General features: G+C 40.4%; 1 protein-coding gene across 1 annotated transcript; it reads right to left on the reverse strand.

Annotated features, from left to right (window-relative positions):
* Positions 1-13,120: 13,120 nt before the first annotated feature.
* Positions 13,121-21,119, reverse strand: amh (anti-Mullerian hormone). The gene is made up of 7 exons (XM_028443473.1): positions 20,987-21,119; positions 20,681-20,890; positions 20,433-20,599; positions 17,070-17,181; positions 16,911-17,001; positions 16,413-16,831; positions 13,121-13,842 (listed from the first exon to the last, which is right to left on the reverse strand). Exons 1-7 carry the CDS (start codon positions 21,057-21,059, stop codon positions 13,457-13,459), a joined length of 1,458 nt encoding a protein of 485 aa, XP_028299274.1. The 5' UTR covers positions 21,060-21,119; the 3' UTR covers positions 13,121-13,456.
* Positions 21,120-21,497: the final 378 nt, after the last annotated feature.

A 21,497-nucleotide genomic window follows, 5' to 3' on the forward strand; every position in this document is an offset into this window, starting at 1 on the left:
CTCTCGTATATATTGTTTCTAAGTAGGTGATCACAGAGTTGACCTGCAATGACTTTTTCAAGAAATTTGGAAACAAAAGGGAGATTGGATATTAGCCTATAATTGGACAAGTCACTTGGATCAAGGGTTGGTTTTTAAGGAGAGGTTTGATTACAGTGGTTTTAAAAGCCTGTGGCACATAACACTTCAGTTAAGAAGTTCAGTTTCAGATAAGTAATTAAATATGCATCTTTTAGAGTTCACGATACAATACGTTAGATCAGGGTTTTTCAACCTTGGGGTCACAACCCCATGTGGGGTCGCCTGAAATGTCTAGTAATAAAAAAATGACAATACTGATTAATACAGAGTCTCTAAAGGGACATAGAAAAAATACAAAAATGTGTTTTTTGTGTGCGTTAGACACTAACCTGTGCTCACAAGAAAGTATCAGTAAATTTCTTGTGAGTGTCATGACTGCTTACTTAGTCACTCCCTGTTCCTTGATTTTGCCTGTTCCTGTCCATGTTTTCCTGCCTGCCCAGTTTTCCTGCTCTCCACAGCTGCTCCTCATTCCCTCGTCAAGTCGGAGGATATATATACTCCCTCAGTTCAGTCAGTTTCTTGCTAGATTGTCAACCTGTGAAGAGAGACTTTCAAGCTCTTTGAAATTATTGAGAGTTCCTGATTCTGATTTGTAAAGTGTGGAATCTGTGTTCCTTATTAATAAACAAATCCGATTGGGGAATATTTCAGTTATCCTCCTTGTTTTGTTTGGGGCCCGTTTATTCAATCTTTTAGATATTTCACTTTCTTCCTACTCCTTCCTGCGTTGCATTTGAGTTCTTCTGTATACCCGTGATAGTACAATCTAGCCACGCTATGAACTCAGCATCACAGAAGGAAAGCCCAATGGAGCGGCTAGACAGACTAGAGAAGTGTATGGAGCAACATCAGGCTCAGTTACAATCTACTATTTCTGATGTTCGTCAGTCGGCTGCAGCTAATGATCAAACCATTGCTACTTTGTCTGCTCAGATCCAACAGCTGGCAGTTACTGTCACTCAGTTAGTCACTGCTGTTGATCCCAATCCTGCACCAGCTCCGCCCTCTGCTGATCTTGCTCCTCCATTACCAGTTTCTGAACCTCGAGTGGGTACCCCAGAGCGCTATGGTGGTGACCCTGAAGGATGTAATCCTTTTCTGACAAACTGCTCCATACTCTTTGCCCTACAACCACATACATTTTCCACCGAGAGAGCCAAGGTGGCTTTTGCCATAAATCATCTTATTGAAAGGGCTCGGCTGTGGGGAACGGCTGAGTGGGAGCGACAGACACCTGCTTGTTCTTCCTTCCAGGCCTTTGCGGATGAACTTCGTAAAGTTTTCGGTGAAACCTCTTTAGGTCCGGACGCAGGGGGAGGTCTACTAGAGATGCGACAAGGGACCCGCACTGTTTCTGGTTATTCTATTGATTTCCGGACCCGAGCCCTTCAGAGCCAGTGGAATGCCGCTGCCCAAACGGATGCTTATCTCCTGGGTCTGAATGACTACATCAAAGATGAGCTAGTTTCACATGACCTTCCCTCATCTCTTGATAAATTGATAGAGCTTGCCACCAGATTGGATCGTCGTATCCAAGCCCGACGGCAAGAAAAGAGGCACAGAATTCCTGAGCGACTTCCTGTTCCACGACCACGTCCTCCAGTAGATGTAAACCACTTTCCGGCTCCTCACGATGGTGGTCCCGAGCCTATGCAGGTGGGCCGAACCAGCCTTTCGCCAGAGGAGCGAGAACATCGTCGCCAGAGAAATCTCTGCCTTTATTGTGGAAAGCCCGGCCATTACATTTTCAGATGTCCGGTAAAAGGGCACGCTCATCAGTAGAAAGGGGAGTACTGATGAGTCTTTCCTCCACACCATCCCCTATCAAACGACCCCACTTCCAGGCTCGCCTGTTGCTCAAACGTGGTACTCACACCCTGGCTACTTTGATAGATTCAGGCTTTGATATTTGCCTTTTGGATGAAAACCTGGCCCAACAATTAGAGATCGAAAGCGTTCCTCTTCCAGCATCTGTTCCTGCTAATGCTCTGGACGGCAGACTCCTGGGTACTATCACACATTGCACAGTTCCTGTTCATCTGATACTGGCTGGCAGGCACCATGAGACTGTCCAGTTTCACATCCTGAAGACTCCACAACATCCTGTTATTCTGGGGTTCCCTTGGCTTCTCCGACATAACCCGCATATCGACTGGTCTACGGGTTCCTTTATTAGTTGGAGTCCGTATTGCCATCAGATCTGCCTGAAACAAGTTATACCAGCTCTACTACGCAGTGACACCTTTGGTCCTCCATCTGATCTACAAGGGGTGCCAGAGGAGAATCATGATCTCCAAGAGGTGTTCAGTAAGACTAGGGCTACCTCACTTCCTCCACATCGTTCGTACGATTGTAGCATTGACCTGCTACTTGGAACATCACCTCCTCGTGGTCGTATTTACTCCCTGTCAGGACCTGAAAGAGAAGTAATGGAAAAGTATGTCAACGAGTCTCTGGCTGCAGGCTTAATCAGGCCCTCCTCATCTCCCGCTGGAGCAGGCTTCTTCTTTGTTGAGAAGAAAGATAAGACGCTAAGGCCGTGCATCGACTACAGAGGGCTTAACAACATCACTGTCAAGAACCGCTATCCTCTTCCGCTCATCTCATCAGCATTTGAACTCCTGCAGGATGCGGTCATTTTCACTAAACTTGACCTATGCAATGCTTACCATTTGGTCCGAATTCGGGAAGGGGATGAGTGGAAGACTGCTTTTAACACTCCTACTGGACACTATGAGTATCTAGTTATGCCATTGGGTCTCACCAACGCTCCCGCAGTTTTCCAGGCCCTGGTTAATGATGTTCTCCGTGACATGTTAAACCAGTATGTTTTTGTTTATCTCGACGACATCCTGATTTTCTCAAGGTCCAAGGAAGAACACGTTCATCATGTCCAATCCGTCCTGCAATGCCTGCTTGCAAACTCACTCTTTGTCAAGGCAGAAAAGTGTGAGTTCCATACCCCATTTGTTGCTTTTCTTGGTTATGTCATTGGTCAGGGAAGCATTTCCATGGACCCCTCCAAGGTAGAAGCAGTTGCGTCCTGGCCTGTTCCCGAGTCCCGTGAGATGTTACAGCGCTTCCTTGGGTTCGCAAACTTTTACCGAAAGTTCATCCGGGGTTACAGTTCGGTTGCTGCTCCACTCACAGCACTTACCTCCTCCAAAGTACCCTACAGGTGGTCTTCAGAGGCGGAGGAGGCCTTTAAGTCACTAAAGAAGCGTTTCACCTCTGCCCCCATTCTTAGGGATCCGGATCCTGAAGGGCAGTTTGTGGTGGAAGTCGACGCTTCTGATGTGGGTGTGGGGGCGGTTTTGTCTCAACGAGCACCTGATGATCAGAAGCGGCACCCCTGCGCCTTCTACTCTCGACAGTTAACATCGGCAGAGAGGAACTATGACATTGGTAATCGGGAACTGCTGGCAGTTAAATTGGCCTTGGAGGAGTGGAGACACTGGCTCGAAGGCAGCAAGGTGCCATTTCTGATATGGACAGATCACAAGAATCTGGAATATCTTCAGTCTGCAAAATGCCTCAACTCTCGGCAGGCCCGGTGGGCTCTGTTTCTCACTAGGTTCAATTTCACTCTGTCCTATCGACCTGGTTCTCGCAACACTAAGCCGGATTCGCTGTCCCGCCAGTTCTCCACCTCGGAAGTCTCCACTGCAGAACCCGAGACAATCCTGTCCAACTCCCACATGGTTGCCATCCTCACATGGGGGGTGGAGGAACGGGTCAAAGCTGCTCTGGAGGACAGTCCTGGACCCAGCACCTGCCCTGACAACCTTCTCTTTGTTCCTCAACATCTCCGGTCGGATGTTCTGCAATGGGGCCACAGTTCTAAACTCACATGTCACCCTGGTATCCAGCGGACTAAAGAGTTCCTGCGGCAAAGGTTTTGGTGGGCTTCCCTGGATGAAGACACCAGAGATTTTGTCAATTCCTGTCCTGTATGCAATCAGTCAAAACCTACACACCAAGCACCTGCTGGACATCTTCATTCCCTACCTGTTCCTCATCAACCTTGGTCCCATATATCCCTTGACTTTGTTACCGGCTTACCTGCTTCTGACGGACACACCACCATCCTGACAGTCGTTGATCGTTTTAGTAAGATGGCTCATTTCATTCCTCTTCCTAAACTTCCATCGGCGAAGGAGACCGCCCAACTTATGTTGCTAAATGTTTTTCGTCTGCACGGACTACCTACTGATTTTGTCTCGGATCGGGGCCCACAATTCACCTCCATTTTCTGGCGGGAGTTCTGTTTGCTTCTAGGAGCCACTGTCAGCTTTTCATCAGGATACCATCCTCAATCAAATGGCCAAACCGAAAGAATTAACCAACAGATGGAAACCATTTTGCGTTGTATGGCTTCCAGAAGTCCGTCCTCCTGGTCCCAACAGTTACTGTGGGTCGAGTACTCGCATAACACTCTGCAAAGTACGGCCACAGGCCTTTCACCATTTCAATGTGCGTATGGGTATCAGCCACCCTTATTTCTATCCCAAGAGAAAGAAGCATCTTGTCCATCTGTTCAGGCCTTCATCAAACGCTGCTACAGGACCTGGAAACAGGCACGAAAACCCTGCTCCGTTCAGCACATCGTTACTCTGCTTCTGCTAATCGCAGCCGCTCTGAGGCTCCTGTATACCAAGTAGGCCAGATGGTTTGGCTTTCCACAAAGAATCTCCCTCTTAGAGTTGAGTCCAAGAAACTCGCTCCAAGGTTCATTGGTCCTTTTGAAATTGAGAAGGTGGTCAACCCTGTGGCTGTGTGCCTCAAGTTACCCAGGGCCATGCGTATTAATGCCACTTTCCATGTCTCGAAGGTTAAACCTGTCCATGAAAGTCCTCTTGCTCCCGCCCTACCTCCTCCACCACCAACGCGTCTGATTGATGGGGAACCTGCATACACGGTCCGACGCCTTCTCCGTTCCAGGCGCCGTGGCAGAGGCCTCCAATACCTAATCGACTGGGAGGGGTATGGTCCTGAGGAGCGATGTTGGGTACCTGCCAGGTTTATCTTGGACCCGCGTCTCATTCGAGCCTTCCATGAGCAGCATCCGGATCAACCTTCGGTGGCCGTCACTGCTTCTGGTCCGATCTGGTTCTGGGGTGCCTTCTGTCCTTCCTCCTGCGGCCTTAGATGACCAGCTGGACAACAGTGGTTCTGTGGAGGAATCGAGTGGTGGTTCTTCTGTCTGTTCGGAGGGTGGTTCGGGGCATTCTGAGGAGTTCTGACCCTCCACTGTGTTCCCCTCCTCCCTCCCGGTGTCTTGGTTGCTGTTGGGACGGCAGGAGCCGTCCCTTGAGAGGGGGGTTCTGTCATGAGTTTGCTTATTTAGTCACTCCCTGTTTCTTGATTTTGCCTGTTCCTGTACATGTTTTCCTGCCTGCCCAGTTTTCCTGCTCTCCACAGCTGCTCCTCATTCCCTCGTCAAGTCGGAGGATATATATACTCCCTCAGTTCAGTCAGTCTCTTGCTAGATTGTCAACCTGTGAAGAGAGACTTTCAAGCTCTTTGAAATTATTGAGAGTTCCTGATTCTGATTGTAAAGTGTGGAATCTGTGTTCCTTATTAATAAACAAATCCGATTGGGGAATATTTCAGTTATCCTCCTTGTTTTGTTTGGGGCCCGTTTATTCAATCTTTTAGATATTTCAGTTTCTTCCTACTCCTTCCTGCGTTGCATTTGAGTTCTTCTGTATACCCGTGATAGTGAGAGCGAGAAATGTTCACGTGAACACAAGTTAGTTTCTAGCGCACACAAAAAACATTGATTTTTATCTTTCCTACTAATATCCCTTCAGGGGCTCCGTGTCAGAGACATTTTTTCTCTAGAATTAGTTTTTTATTACGGTGGTTTTTGTCATGCAGGATAAGTGCACAAAGGGACAAAGTTTTTTATCAGTATATTTCTAGATATTTCAGGCGACCCCATATGTGGTCATGACCCCAAGGTTGAAAAACGCTACTCTAATGTGTCCACGGTTTAAATAACTTTAAACCAAATCAGATCAGTGGCAAGTTACAACACTTAAACAAGATAAATAAGAAATTCAGACAAGATAAGTAGCTTCATAACATTGAAAAATTATAATTATAATAGTTAAACCATTGTAAATACTTTGTAAGATTTCTGAACTCTCAGTTTGGTTTTCATTTCACCTTTTAATCTTCAGTTGTACACGTGAATTAATTCCTCCATGACTCGTTTCATGTATCATTTTCTTATTTTCCTTTCTGGACATCATTATTCTTAAATAAAGATATACTACAACGATCTTATCCCTCTCTCGTCTTCTCCTACAGTTGAACCATGAGCCGTGCCAACATACACTGTAAATATCATTTTCTTTTTTTCCACACTGTCATCTGTGCCTGTCAGTCACACAGTGAATGAGCTGAGCTGTAGGGAGCGTTTACCGCCATTCAACGCTGAAACGAACCTAAAGCAGCACATTTGGTAAGTTTACACTATTATGTGCATTCTCTCTCTCCTGTTAGTGACCATAATAATGTGCCTCTCTAAACTTTAACATACAGTGTCATTTAAAAGCCTCGAATGGTAGCATAGATTCTAATTGTTCTGATAAACAACTGTTTTTTATGGAAACCTGTTTCCGCCTGTAGAAAAATAAATAAAAAATCACTACAGCATATGAGTTAGTGAAGTCATAATTATGAGATACAAACTGAGCAGTTGCTGCAGTCGACCGACGCAGATGGCTGCCACCTGTGAACCTGGTTCTGATGGAGATTTATTCCTGTTAAAAGGGAGTTTTTTTTTTCCACTGTCGCTGATGCTTGTTCATGTGGATCTGTTGGGTTTTTTTTTTTTTGTTACAATTATTATATTTTGATAGCGCTTCGAGATTACTTTTGTTGTAAATAGCGCTATATTGATAAAGTTCAATTGCACTGACCGTTAACATTCTTGGTGACACTTTGAATAATAATTCATTCAAAAGACATATTTTGAATCCAACACATTGTACATAGTTTAGAAAATAATGGAAGTTCATAAATAACTTTTTTTTTTGCAAAATGATTCTGTCACATATTTTTGTATTTTGTTTCTTTTCAACTTCACATAAAAAATTATCATAATCATGACTTTCTATCTCATAATTATGACTTTAATATGACTTGCCATAGATGATTATTTTGTTAGTGGCGGAAATGGGCTTCAATCCTTTTTAGGCAGTGGTTATCGGTACAGTTACCGTATTAATATACCAACATTCTATCCGTACGCAGATCCCCTTTTTGGCCAGTTTAGGTCACGTGACTAAGACTAAATCTAACCCTAACCCTAAGACACTACGTGTATTTTGGTAACCGTACCAATATCACCGGGGGTTGTCTGTACGGCAAACGTACAAATAGACACTTTCTAATTTTTACTACTTTCTGGTTTACAGTTTTCAGTTCACGTCCTACAGAGTTAATAGATTCTGAAGTTCACAAGTGAGATGAAACTCCACAAACACACTACTTTAGTTAACCTCCATAAACTGTGCTGTAAATACATCTGATCTGATTGTGTCTTTCTGAAGTGCCTTATGAGAGAATTCTGGCCATTGAAAATTTGAGCCAAGTCCCAAATCCATGGAAGGGAGTGACAATGACCCGTTGTCTGGTGCTGGCACTGGTTGTTCTGCTCGTGAGCTCAGGAGTGCAAGAAGTGCACGGTCAGTGCCTCACATTTGGTTCTGTTTCTACACAAAGGCTTAAACAGCAATGGGAAAATTCACTGTGTGTGTGTGTGTGTGTGTGTGTGTGTGTGTGTGTGTGTGTGTGTGTGTGTGTGTGTGTGTGTGTGTGTGTGTGTGTGTGTGTGTGTGTGTGTGTGTGTGTGTGTGTGTGTGTGTGTGTGTGTGTGTGTGTGTGTGTGTGTGTGAGTGTGCGTGCGTGTAAAGCTAAATCACACTGAAGATCATGTGTAGAATTCTCAAAAATATTCACAAATATATTCACAATTTTAGGGGTTTTTTTATTTTATTATTTTAGATTGTCATGTGTTTTTAAGGTTTTCACCATGTGGGGTTTTTTTTTTTTTTTAATTTTCAAGTATTTTTCAGATTTTCATGTTTTTTTGTTTGTTTTTTTTAGATTTCCATGTTTTTTTAGATTTTCACGTTTTTAGATTTTCACATCTTTAGATTTTCACATTTTTGTTTTTAGATTTTCATGTGTTTTTTAGATTTTTACATGTGTTTTTTTAAAAAGATTTGTACATTTCATGTTTTTAAAATTTTCACATGTTTTTAAGATTTTTACATGTGGTTTTTTATATTTACATGTGCTTTTTTATATTTACATGTGCTTTTAAAAAAAACAGATTTTCATGTTTGTTAGTCTTTCACGTTTTTCAGATTTTCACATGTTTTTTAGATTTTTACATGTTTTTTTTTTTTTTTTAAATATTTTTACATGTGCTTTTCAAAAAAAAAGATTTTCACATTTGTTAGATTTTCACGTTTTTCAGATTTTCACCTGCATTTTTCAGATTATTCACAGATTCGCAATTCCAGCATCAATAACTCTTTAACGAAACGTCAAAACGTAAATTATACGCATGTGAAAATCTGAAAAATGCAGGCGAAAATTGTGGATACTATTGTGATTATTTTTTAGACAAATCTCTCCCCATATATAATATCTGCCTGTTCGTCTTTTGTTTGTTTGTAACATTCGTTTGTGCTGCAGAGGCTGTGGATTATGTTATGGAGGAGACAGGAATCAGGACTTTGGTTCAAACTCTGAAAAATGGATCACTACCTCAGGTACCGTCTACTGCTCTGTCTGTGTCCAACACACTTCATCAGAAATATTGAAACTCAACTAAGAATAAAGGCAAATAAAGGCCGTGAATAAAGGCATTACATTTTTATTAATAATATGTTTTTTATTTAGATTTTAAAAAAAAAATGTAAAAATGCTTTGAAAGACTAAGATAAATTAAAATTATGGTAAAACATTAAGCGGAATGCTAAATGAACCAATCAGCAGTAACTAATAAGGAAGTCAAGACATGTAAATACAAGCAGAATTAACAGGTTATTGAATTCTTTGGATTAAATCAACTAGAATTTAAATCAATGGAGCTTAAATAATGCTAATGACTAAAACATGACTGAAAACTATTATTATTATTATTATTATTATTATTATAATACAGAGATTTGAACAACAGAGTGTGATTTAAAATGTTCCTCTTTCCTCAGTTCATGGTTCAGTGTCAGACTCACACAGATTATTAACGCTGCTGTTGTGCTGAGTTTAACTTTAACCCTTTCCACAGCCAGGTCAGGTGATCCATATCAGTTACAAATATGCAACACACTATCAATTTTCACACTTTGTCACTGATGACTTTGCCTGTTATTCCCATGTTAAAGTGAGCAAATGGATTTAGGAGATATTTTTCTCATGTGAGACAGTTTTATATATTTAAAAAATAAAAATTGGCCTTAAACAGAAAAAATGCCCCCAATGTGACGGACAAAGACGTACTCTAATGGAACTGCTATACAACCTGCGTTACAGGAGGCTTTTTTTTGTTTTTAAATGGGATGATTGAAAAGCTAAGCTGTTGTCTGTTGTAAGTTTATACCACATTCTATCGTCTTCCAACTTACAGCTTCTGGATATGATCACCTTTTTTTTTTTAATCAGATAAAGACATTGCAGGCCTCATAGATCAATACATCGTGCATTGTTTGCTCAAAAAAGATATGAAATGTTGAAATTGTCGCTTCAAAGTTGGTTTTGATCTTCACTGTAAACTCTCCCTTTATTGACGTTGTCAAAAAAGTTTTGCGCATTGCATTGTGGGATGTGGAGTCCCATAGACAGATGCATAGAAGTATTTTTACTTCATTTTCACTGTGACATCTTGTTTCTTTGCTTCCAAAACTCTGCTAAAGTGACTTTGAAACACATTACTGGTGTTTTGGAGGACTGAGGGTTGCAGAAATACAACCGTGAATGTTTAGTTTGGGATTTACAAAGAAAGATCTGAATCTGACTGAAACTGAAGGTGCATGATATCATGGAGAACACGGAACAAACTAGAACACAAATGTAGTCAATCCAATCACTATCCTCCTCGTCTGTCAAAGAAACACAAGAAATAAGAAGCAGTGCATCCACTCCACATCCCACAATGCAATGCACAAAACCTTTTCAAAAAATGTCAATAAAGGGAGTGTTTACAGTGCAGATGAAAACAAACTTTAGAACAGAAATTTCAACGTTTTACATATTTTACAAGAAAATGATCTTTAATTTCTTGATCAGTAAAGGTGTTGAGAGTACTTATATATATTCTACTCAAGTAGAAGCACTGTTACTTGATTAAAATTGTACTCAAGTACAAGTACAAGTAAGTCATACATATAATACTAAAGTACAAGTAAAAAGTAGCTCAATTAAATTGAACTTAAAGTAAAAGTTACAAATTACTTCCCAAGTTTTAGGGTTAGGTTTAGGTTAGGTTTAATCTTAGTCACGTGACCTAAACTGGCGCTGCGTACGAAGAGAATGTTGGTATATTGATACAGCAACCGTACGGATAGCCACTGCTTTAAATAAAAGGTTTGTCAAATTGTACAATTATTTTTAAAATAAAACAACACCAATAAATTCAATTCAAAATAAAAGAAAATGTCATTTTTTGGAGTTTGACAATGTCCGTTAATTGTTTTAAAACAAAAATTAATAATTTATTCAGTGATGGTTGGGAAATGTAATGAATTACTTTACTTCTTTTAAAACGTACTTAAGTACAAGTAAAATTACTGATTTAGAAATATACTCAAAAAAGTACAAGTACCCATAAAATAAACTCAATTACAGTAATGTGATTACTTGTAATCCATTAGTTTTACCTCTATTGATCGGTTACACGTTGTCTTTCTCTGAGAAAAAGATTATTGCATGCAGCACATTTAAGGCGTGGCCTCCTCTGTAATTCAGAGACTCTTCCTGTTCTACAGATTTCCCTCTGGGACTCGTTGACGTGGTGGTGGGGATCTGAGGAGCTCGGAGTCATCAGAAGAAGGAAAAAGCCCATTACCAGAACAGTCCTGAAAGCCAAGCCCAAAGCCTAACAAGTGAACATGTTCTAAAAAGTCTATCAGTAAAGGTCTTACATAAACTTTAGTTTTTACTCACTGTTGAATCATCATCAGATTCAATAAATATTCAAGTTATTGAAACAAATCTTCTGTCAAACTCATTTTAGTTTAGGTGCCAAATACGGACCAGTTTGACCTCAGTGGGCCCCAGATTCTTAGATGGAAAAAAGAGCAAATTCAACATTAATGCGTCCTGGTTTGCACTTCCATCTGATATATACTGTAAATGATAAAGTATGCAAGTATATCAGTGCCTGCAGGATCTTCACTTAAATTTCCCTGATTTTTGGAATTTGAGGAAATTTTGCGAAATAATTTGAGGAAAATTTGCCAGATTTTAGAGAAGTTAAGAGTTCTTTCAACAATTTGAGATAAAAAAATGAGATAAGAACTGGAAAACTGATCTCTGCAAATACTTTTGATTGTAATTGAATATCTGTATTTGGAGGGGCTGAGATACAGTATCTACAACTGAATTAGTTGGTGATTTACAAAATGTTTCACGTTTACTCTATCATTTTTACTTTCTTCAGCGGACCGGATTAGATTCTCTAAAGGGCCGGATGTGGCCTTGAGTTTGACACATGTTCTGTTATTAATGGTTACTTCAATGAACCAACAATCTCTTCAGTTATTTTACTTATTATCAACAACTTGGTCATGTGGGGATTATATTTTCTATATCAACAATGTTTTAAAAGGTCTGAAAATGCTAGTCTTCAGCACTGGGGTAACGTTAGTGGTATTAAAGATAATAATAATAATAATAATAATAATAATAATAATAATAATAATAATAATAATAATAATAATAATAATAATAATAAATGATATACAAGTTCTTTTAAGGAATATGTGTTTATTTCGATAGGATAGTCGCTACTGTAAATATACAAAAGCTTTTGCTACAAGGTTTGTTACAGGGATTTTCTGGTTACAGCAGTTATTTGACTTAAAGACGAACTAAACCCCAAACCCACTTTTTTCTGCTGAATACATACAGTATGTATTTGGGTATTAAGTAGTGCTGTTGATTGATCCTAGTCTATCTTTTAACATTTCAGTAAAAGTGTTTAAATTTTGCATATTTAGTTGTAAAATCTCAGAGCTACTGGCCACTAAGGGTTGAACGCCGGCTTTTACAACATTAGATTCCCCTGCGTCATCAACTTTCACTGTTGGCCCCGCCCCTCCTATAAAAGCTGAGAGGAGGGAGGAGGGTTTCCTCCAATCAAAGCCCGCAGTGAGCATTGATTGACAGCTTTAATGAGGACGTCTAATGCTCCGTGTGTGAAACCGCTGCTGTAGCGATAACGTTTGTGACTCTGTGCTTTGTAACCGATCCGGTTTGCCACGCTGTCCGGTAATCCCCACCGGTTGCGTTTTGAGTGCGCCACGGTGCGCTCCGGTTGGACGACTGTGACCTCAAGAAATAGAGGAGTTCTCACAATATGTATGTAATCGCACGAGAACGCAGTTAAATGTATGTGTTATAAACGCAACAATAAACAGATAAACAGGTCAGTGTTCCTAACAAAGAGGCTCAAGAAGGTTGGACTCTGGATTTGTCAGAGACACATTTTTTAGAAACAGCCTACAGAGAAGAGATAAAACTGCACCAGTAAAACATGAACTAAATCAAAGTTGCTGCAGTTTACAGTGCAGTTACAGTATGAGAGGAAACAATATAGTGAATGTGATTTTGTTTTTACACATTATGACGTTTTGGTGATGTAGCTACTTGAAATATAATCTGAAGTGTTTTATTTTGAAAAGTAACCCAATATTTTATTGCAGAATATGTGCTTAATTTCCTGTTTAGCTTCATTTGCTTTGTGCTGATTGATGCTCCAGTGTCCGCCAGAAATAGAAGCCCTGCATGTATCTGGCGGAGGGCATCGGACTACCACAGCTGGGAAGGAGCAGACACGCACCGCGAAAGAACCGGTGGAAATGAACACGTAGACTAAAGTGGAAACCTATCAGCTCCGGTGACGCGGCAGTGACGTAACGCAGCGGAGCCGCATCCAGTGGAAATTGGGGGGTACTGGAGTAACGCCCATAATCAAGGCATTTTTTGAATTTCCTCCCTAGTGGCAGGTCAGCAGAAAGCAGGAGTTTAGTTATTCTTTAAGTGTTTGTACGTGAAACATGCTTTGAGCAGCAACCGTTCGCACACGGGAGTTTGTGACTGTTTACCACATGAAAACACAAGTGAAACAGTGTTAACGACATCCACATTCCTTGGCGATCACATCTGGTTCAAAAGAGACGTAAGGCCCCTGGTCGTCCAGATCCATGACGCTCAGGCCTTCGTAGGCCACGGGCACACAACAGGGTGCGCGCTCGCTCACGTGGCCGCGCTCGATGTGGTTGTTGAGCAAGACGGCGTGGTTCTTGGTGTTGGTCAGAGGGAAAGTACACAAGCCTTGGCAGTTGTTGATGTTGGCTGTGTTTGGGCTCAGCACGAATTTATCCAGGGCCACTGTGAGGCTTCCCAGATCACACACGCTGTGAGCCCTGGTGGTCCTCGTCCTCCTCTTCATGTCGTACGTATGGACCACTGTCTGTAGGGCTTTGAGCAGCAGGAAGGCAAAGAACTGCCTCTCACCTGTTTCACACACAAGGTGAGATTTAAAGTTGGAAACAACACAAACAGTTAAGTCTAAAACATCACAAAACAAAACCTCTGTATCTGCATTGTTTTGGATCAGTGATCCTGATCATAATACTATGATCATCCACTCTATAAAGGCTCGGAAGACATTTCTATCCCCATTAATAACTATACAGTATGTCCAAATGCATAGCCAACCTGACATAACTGGGTCAAATTTCATAAATATTGATCAATTAGGAACCCATATATGAATTGTAGAAAGTTTGCCAATAATGAGAGAGAGGAATTTTTCCATTTTTCAAACTGATCCAGAATCAGTATATTAATTCGAATCCCGTCCAGAACTTAATGGAATCTTCCATTACGTACGGTCTATCTGTGGTTCAAAGTCTGTTACAGTAAGTGGTTTTGATGTAATCAAGCTAATAGACAAACAATCAAATAAATACAGAAATGGCAGTGAAAATATGACCTCCTTGACCACGATAATGAGACCAGTCGTTTAGCATTAATTTATTATGTTAAACATGTAGAAACTGGGAGAAAACTGTTATCACACAATCATTGTCTGATGAATGTCACTTTACCTGAAATTTTATGCAAATTATGCTGTCATTATAAAAATACATCAATTTTATATAGCGCTTTTAGGGATTATTCTTTCATTCCACACTTAGTGGTGGTAAACTACTATTGTAGCCACAGCTGCCCTGGGGCAGACTGATGGAAGCGAGGCTGCCATAGTGCGCCATCAGCCCCTCCTCTGTCATTATCTGTCATTAGCATGAATAAGATGTCAGGAAGCATAAAGTATTGTTCGCTAGATTATGACACCTTTGGAGCTATGTTGGCATTTTTGGGGTTAGGTAGAAGGATCTAGTGGTATAGTTAGGGTTAGGGTTAGGGTCAATTATAATTGTAATTGCGTAATCGATAATTATTTACAATTATGGCATAATTATAATTGTAGTTTTAAAAAACTGTTGCTGCATGAAAATTATGTAAAAATTGTCACATATAGAGAACCACGTTACAGTTATATGTACAGTCCTACACATAGGTAGTTAACAATTCATAAAATGTGTTTAATATCAAGCTTATATATATATATATATATATATATATATATATATAACGACACAAAAAAGGCTCAGATGCTACACCAAACATTAAAACCTATATTGTCATTAATTTGTAAGTCTAACAATGTAACCCACAGATAGGAAATAAATTAGACATAGATATTTGTTTTTAGTGTATTTTACAGCTGATTTAGGACCTGTTATCATAAGAGAACAGAAGAGGAAGATTAACTTTTATTTGGTTATTTGTTTAAGGCTCAGTATTAGTGATTAATTGTAATTTAACAAATAATTTAGAACGTGATTGCAAGTCATTTTCTGAGGATAAAAAATAATTGCAATTTAATTGTAATTGGAAATAATGCTGGTCACTGTAATCATAATTGAATTGTTATTGAATATGGGTAATTTAAAACGTAATTGTAACTGAAAAATGTAATTGACACTAACCCTGGTTAGGGTTAAGGGTTAGGAAAACGAACGACACTTAATTGACAGCCTTCATGACACCTTATTAATGCTAATGACAGGTGTCATGTCATAATATTGACAGCGTAATGTCAGCCTTTATGTATAAAACTTCAAGTTGAGTGTTAGCCAAAATTTTAAATTCAATAATCATAACATCATCAATCATAACATAATCTGATCGCTAGAGCGAACATGGGCTCGTCTGTAAACGGTCGCATTTTCTGGTCCAATAAACAGGAAGAGGTTCAAATTCTGATGTAGCTGGTTATGATTTACAGTCCACATAAACAGGACAGAATCATAACATAACCTAACTACTAGAGCGGACATGGGCTCGTCTACAAATTTACAGACCTTGGATTCGCTGTTAGCTTACCAATAAACGGAAAGAGATTTGTCACCTTTATAATAAGTATTGACTAGGCCACTGGCAGTGAGGCCCAAGGCCAAGGCAGAGTGACTTGATAATAATGTATCATGTTTTTCTGCAGTCAGTGCCTTCTCCTCGTCCTTCTCTGTCTTCTCTATTTCAAGTGTTGTGAAGCTGATGATGGAAGTTCCTGATCTGTGGTTTACGGCTCAACTAGTCTGAGACACTCTGATGTTCTATCTCTCTATCCTGTTCTGTTGGTCCTTCTGTCCACTAACCCCAACCAGTCACAGCAGATGGCTGCCACCTCTGAACCTGGTTCTGTTGGAGATTTCTTAATGTGAAGGGAGTTGTTTCTTCCCGCTGTTGTTAAATGCTTGTTCATGTGGATCTTGTTGGGTTTCCTCTTTCCTATTAAGAATTTTATATTTCATAAGCGCATTGAGATGACTGTTGTAAATTGCGCGATACAAATAAAGATGAATTGAATTGAATTGAATAAGCAAGGAGGGGAAATCCCATTTTTATTGTTGGGCGTGACAACATCTTTTATTTTGCTAAACGAAACCCAACCTTTGATCATGTATATTCAGGATTGTTTGTTTGTCCACGTGTGTCCATCCTGTGGTCCACATCACCTGTTGCTGTTTTCTTCTCCTGCAGCTCACTGAGCTCTCTGAGCCTCTGCAGCCTCTCCACTGCTCTGTCAGACACATTCTCCTCCTGGATCGTCTGCATTATTTGAACTGAAGTCTCTGCCAACCTCTGCCTCAGCTCCTCCAGCAGTGCAGCAGACAGAGACAACTCTCCATGCTGAGCTGGGAACACCGTGCCCCAGTTTTTGAAGGAGAAGATGGTGACGGTGGAGGAGTTGATCATTCCTGAGAGCAGGGCCTCACTGGAGGATGAGTCCAGCCTCAGTGGAGGGAGAGACTGTAAGAAGTCCAGCTGCACTGGAGAAGATGCTACAGCGACCTGAGGAACAACTGAGTCCAGGAAGCGCTTGAGTTCACAGAGGAAGGAAGTCTGCAGGGATGAAGCTGAAACAGGAGTGGGTCTGAGGGAGGGAGAGAGAGAGTGAAACAGAGCTGCAATCTGCTACAGCAACGTCAGCGAGAAGCAGAAACCCAAAGCACCTGCTGCTCATTCCTGTTTGTGCAGAGAAAAGCAGAAGTGGAGTAACGCTGATGTTGTTTCCACCTCCAAAGAGGTCGTTTAAAGCTTCTTCTGCAATAAGAGGAAGTCTGAGATTTCACACAAGCAAACACCAGCAGAGGATGAAACGGATCTCCTACTATTGATGGAGGATTTGGTAGAAGCAGAAATCCTCCATTTCTGGAGACTATCATCCGTTGATGGTCTTCCTGTTAGTAGAATATACTGCGTTTCCTCTGAAACACACACAGACTAGAACAGAATACAAGAACATGATTTGGACCATTAGCTTATAGCTTCAGCTAAAATAAAGTCTATGAGTCTGAATGAATCAAATTAAATGTGAATCCTGATTTTGTCATTTGAACGAGTCAAAACAATCCTCTGCAAATTTAAATATTAAGTGTGAATGAAAGTCATTCATTTATTCATTAAAATCTGATGGATCTTTTTTTATTTCAATAACGTAATCACAAAGCTTAGTTTAAGTCTATAAAACCAAAGTTAGTATTTAATGCGTTAGAGTTGGTTTATAATAGACTATTTTTACCATTTTACAGAGTAACAATAGTATGAATGTAACTCATATTTGTACAAAGAGTTTATAGCTATTGCTAAATTCCAACTATTGTGCCTAGTTGGACGTTTACATAAGATAAGATAAATGCACTAAAATATAAATGTAAAGATGATAAAACAACATCCTACACACACAATAAAAACTGCCTACAATCATCACAACGCTATATGAAGAAAAGTTAATATAATTGTAATTGAACTTTAGTCATTAAGAATATAATTGTAATTGACTTTCAGGGGGGAAATAATAATGACAATTGATTTGTAATTAGAAAAAATGCTGGTTGTGGTAATCTTGATTGATTTGTAATTGAACATGGATAATTGAAGAAGTAATTGTAATTGACCCCAACCCTGGCTGAAACCAGATTCAACCCTGGATGCCTGAGTTTTTGGCTTGAAAAATGATGAAAAATGATGGTACAGAAACATGACATGCCATGTGTTGGCATCTGATTACGATTGTCTTCAAAATATTTTTGAAGTTTTGAGAGTCATGCGCCACTCTTTTGAAAAAGCGGTGCTTGGCCTCAAATGTGTTTTACTATCCACACACCGTTGTTATTGTTTTCAGCCAAAAAACTGCACATTACAGTAAAACACATGGATAATTAAGTGGCTATTGTGATTGTGAGTCCATCTCAGCGCTGCTTCAGGGTGTGTGTGTGTGTGTGTGTGTGTGTGTGTGTGTGTGCGTGTGTGCGTGTGTGCGTGTGTGCGTGTGTGTGTGCGTGTGTGTGTGTGTGTGTGTGTGTATGTGTGCGTGTGTGTGTGTGTCAGCAGCAGCAGCGGAGTCAGTCAGCTGTATCAAACACTTAGCGATTAGTCCAACAGCTGCGTCGCATTGGGTGACAACCACATCAGACCATGTCAAAGGAGATATGAGGTGCTATAACGGCTACTAAAAGTGGAACTGATTGTGAGCGCTCACGCTGCCCTCACGCCGCCCTCACGCCGCCCTTCAGATATAATAATCAAAATACTGAACGTACAGATAATACCTGTGGATAAAGGGACTAGTGGTTAAGGGAGCAGGCTGTAATCATAAACTCACTGGTTCTAATCTCCCTGGTCTATCATGTTAATCAGTCCCTTATATTAACCTTAACTGCTTCCTGGGCGCTACACCATTGCTGCCCACTGCTCCTCAGGGAGGGGTTAAATGCAGAGAACACATTTCATGCATGTAGCTTTACATAATATGACAATAAAGTATAACGCATATTCTATAATAAACCGCAGTGTTTGTTTTACCTGTGAGGTAGTTTGAGAGGGAGGAGATCACATTCTCGCATTCTTATAGGGTAGGAGGAGCCAGGATTGTCAGGAGGAGGAGTTTACCCCTTATGATGTAATAATGGTGCTAAAATCCAACTTGCCCGTATGGAGCTGACTTAAAAAAATGTGGAATAACAAGGAAGAGAGGAAACAGAACGTTTTCATCGTTGACCCTCTGAATGAGGCTAAAGGGATGTATATCACTGTAGCAAAACCATTATAAAGTGATTTTTCATAATACTGCCCCTTTAAATTACATTTTTATTTTTGACATAATTTTTGTTTAGTTATGTTTCTCTTTTTTATTAGTATTTACTTTTTTTTCCTCACAGGAGCTAATAACCAATAATAAAAAATAAAAAAATTATGAAAATGTTAAAAATTAATGTGGAAAACACAGAATTTGGAAAATAAAAAAATTGAATGACTGCAGGTGGATCGACAGGTTTGTGTTTTCAGTTGACAGGAGTGATAACCACAAGACAGAACATATACATTGTGATTCACAATATAGATCTATTCTATTCTGCTAAATGTAGACAATCCACTGCTGACTCCTACAGACAGAAACATTCCACAGACATCAATGGTCATTTTTAATGATTTGTTTGTTTTCTAGTGTGAACTTGAACAACCTCTGATTGGGTTGAAACCAGGGTAATTGAGTTCATAGATACTTGACTTTGTAAATGTAATTACCATGGAAATTAACTAAAAACTGTCAAGTACAATTAAATTAAACAAAAAACAGGTCTAAGTCAACAATTAATAAAATATGTTTCATATTAAGTTTTCCCAGTGAATTTTCACACTCATACTGGTGGTAAGGGTTATTAAGAGATTAGAAATGTTTGTGATGATGCATTTATTTTATTCAGAATTTCGTATTAGTCTAGTTTTACATGACAGTTAACAACTCCAATAAATTACAACAATATTTAAATTTAGTAATCACAATAATGAAAACACATACATTCATCAACTATAGATAAAAAATGCTGAAAAATACTATATGTTCTGATAAATGTCTTTATAGTGGGAGGATGGATGGATGATGGATGGGTACATGGATGAATGAATGAATAAAGGACGGATGGATGAATGGGTACATGAATTAATGAATGAAGGGATGGATGGATGGGTAGATGGATGATAGATGGATGGATGAATGGATGGATGAATTGGTCGATGAATGGATGATGGATGGGTACATGGATGGATGAAGGAATGGAAAAATGGATGGATGGATGGATAAATGGGTAGATGGATGGATGAATGGAGGGATGGATGAATGAATGGATGAATGGATGAATAGATAAATGGTAGATGGATGAATGAATGGATGAAGGGATGGATGGATGAATGAATGGGTAGATGGATGAATGGATGGATGGATAAATGGGTAGATGGATGGATGAATGGATGAAGGGATGGATGGATGGATGAATGATGGGTAGATGGATGAATGGATGGATGGATAAATGGGTAGATGGATGGATGAATGGATGAAGGGATGGATGGATGGATGAATGAATGGGTAGATGGATGGATGAATGATGGGTAGATGGATGAATGGATGGATGGATAAATGGGTAGATGGATGATGGATGGATGGATAAATGGGTAGATGGATGATGGATGGTTACCTGCTGTTGGGGCTGCAGAGACCCACTACTGAAGGCCAGGTCCAGGTTTCTTCCTGTGAGTGGACTGTCCAACACTAGCAGCAGCACAGAGTCCTTCTTTAGCAAAGGGGATGATGGGAGGTCAAAGGTCAACACAACCCCTCCCTCTGCTTCCTCTGAAACACGGGCTGAGGATGAAAGCAAAAACTGAAAGCGGGATTCAAACCTTAGAGGAGACAACCCCAGAGAACAGGAGGTGGTGTTCTTACCTGCAGACGGATGTAAAACCTCTGGTTCTGGTCCAGTTCTCTGGTTCCTCCTCACATCCTCAGAGAGCTTCAGCAGGACTGAAGGTGACGGGTCAGAACCCGAACACATCCCAAACAGACTCAAACTACTGTTCACCAGCTCACCTTCACGCCCGATGTCTTCCCGTAACACTGTGAGTATGTCATCTACGAAGCACGGTGCAATGGATGCTGATGGTTACACACACACACACACACACACACACAGGTCAGAAGCACACACATCAACTAGCACTGACACACACTCCCATCACCGCTGAGTCTGACCTGTTGCCGTGGAGACCTGCAGGGACAGGTGGAGCATCAAAGCTCCCACATGTAGAAGCTCAATAGTTAACATCCTGTCCTGGTAGAGCTCACTGGTGTGTGTGCTCACTGCTCACTCACTGGGTGTGTTTTCAAACGCTCCAACAGAGGATGCGAGTCACGCCTCCCACTTTCCCTCCCTGAAGGTCCAGCAGCCAAAATAGGAATCCTGCAAGTCCTGGAAGATCAAAGGACAGATCTAGGAGATGTTTGCACTTTGACATCACAGAGCACGTGTTAGCTTGTTGGTTTCGATGCAGGAGGTTGAGTTTTTTCAAAGAGAAAGTATCTCTGTCAGGGATTATTAGACGTTTAGCTCAAATTTATTTAGTGAAACTTAAAAACAGCCTCACACTAAGAAGCTCTAGTACAGACATGTGGCCCTCAGTCTATTTTTTTTTGTGGCCCCCAAAGCAAATCCCACAAAATTGTAATTCAAAAAGTTGGAAAGAATATGAAGCCCAACATGATA

This window comes from Gouania willdenowi, chromosome 4 (assembly GCF_900634775.1).
Source record: "Gouania willdenowi chromosome 4, fGouWil2.1, whole genome shotgun sequence".
Classification (NCBI taxonomy): Eukaryota; Metazoa; Chordata; class Actinopteri; order Blenniiformes; family Gobiesocidae; genus Gouania; species Gouania willdenowi.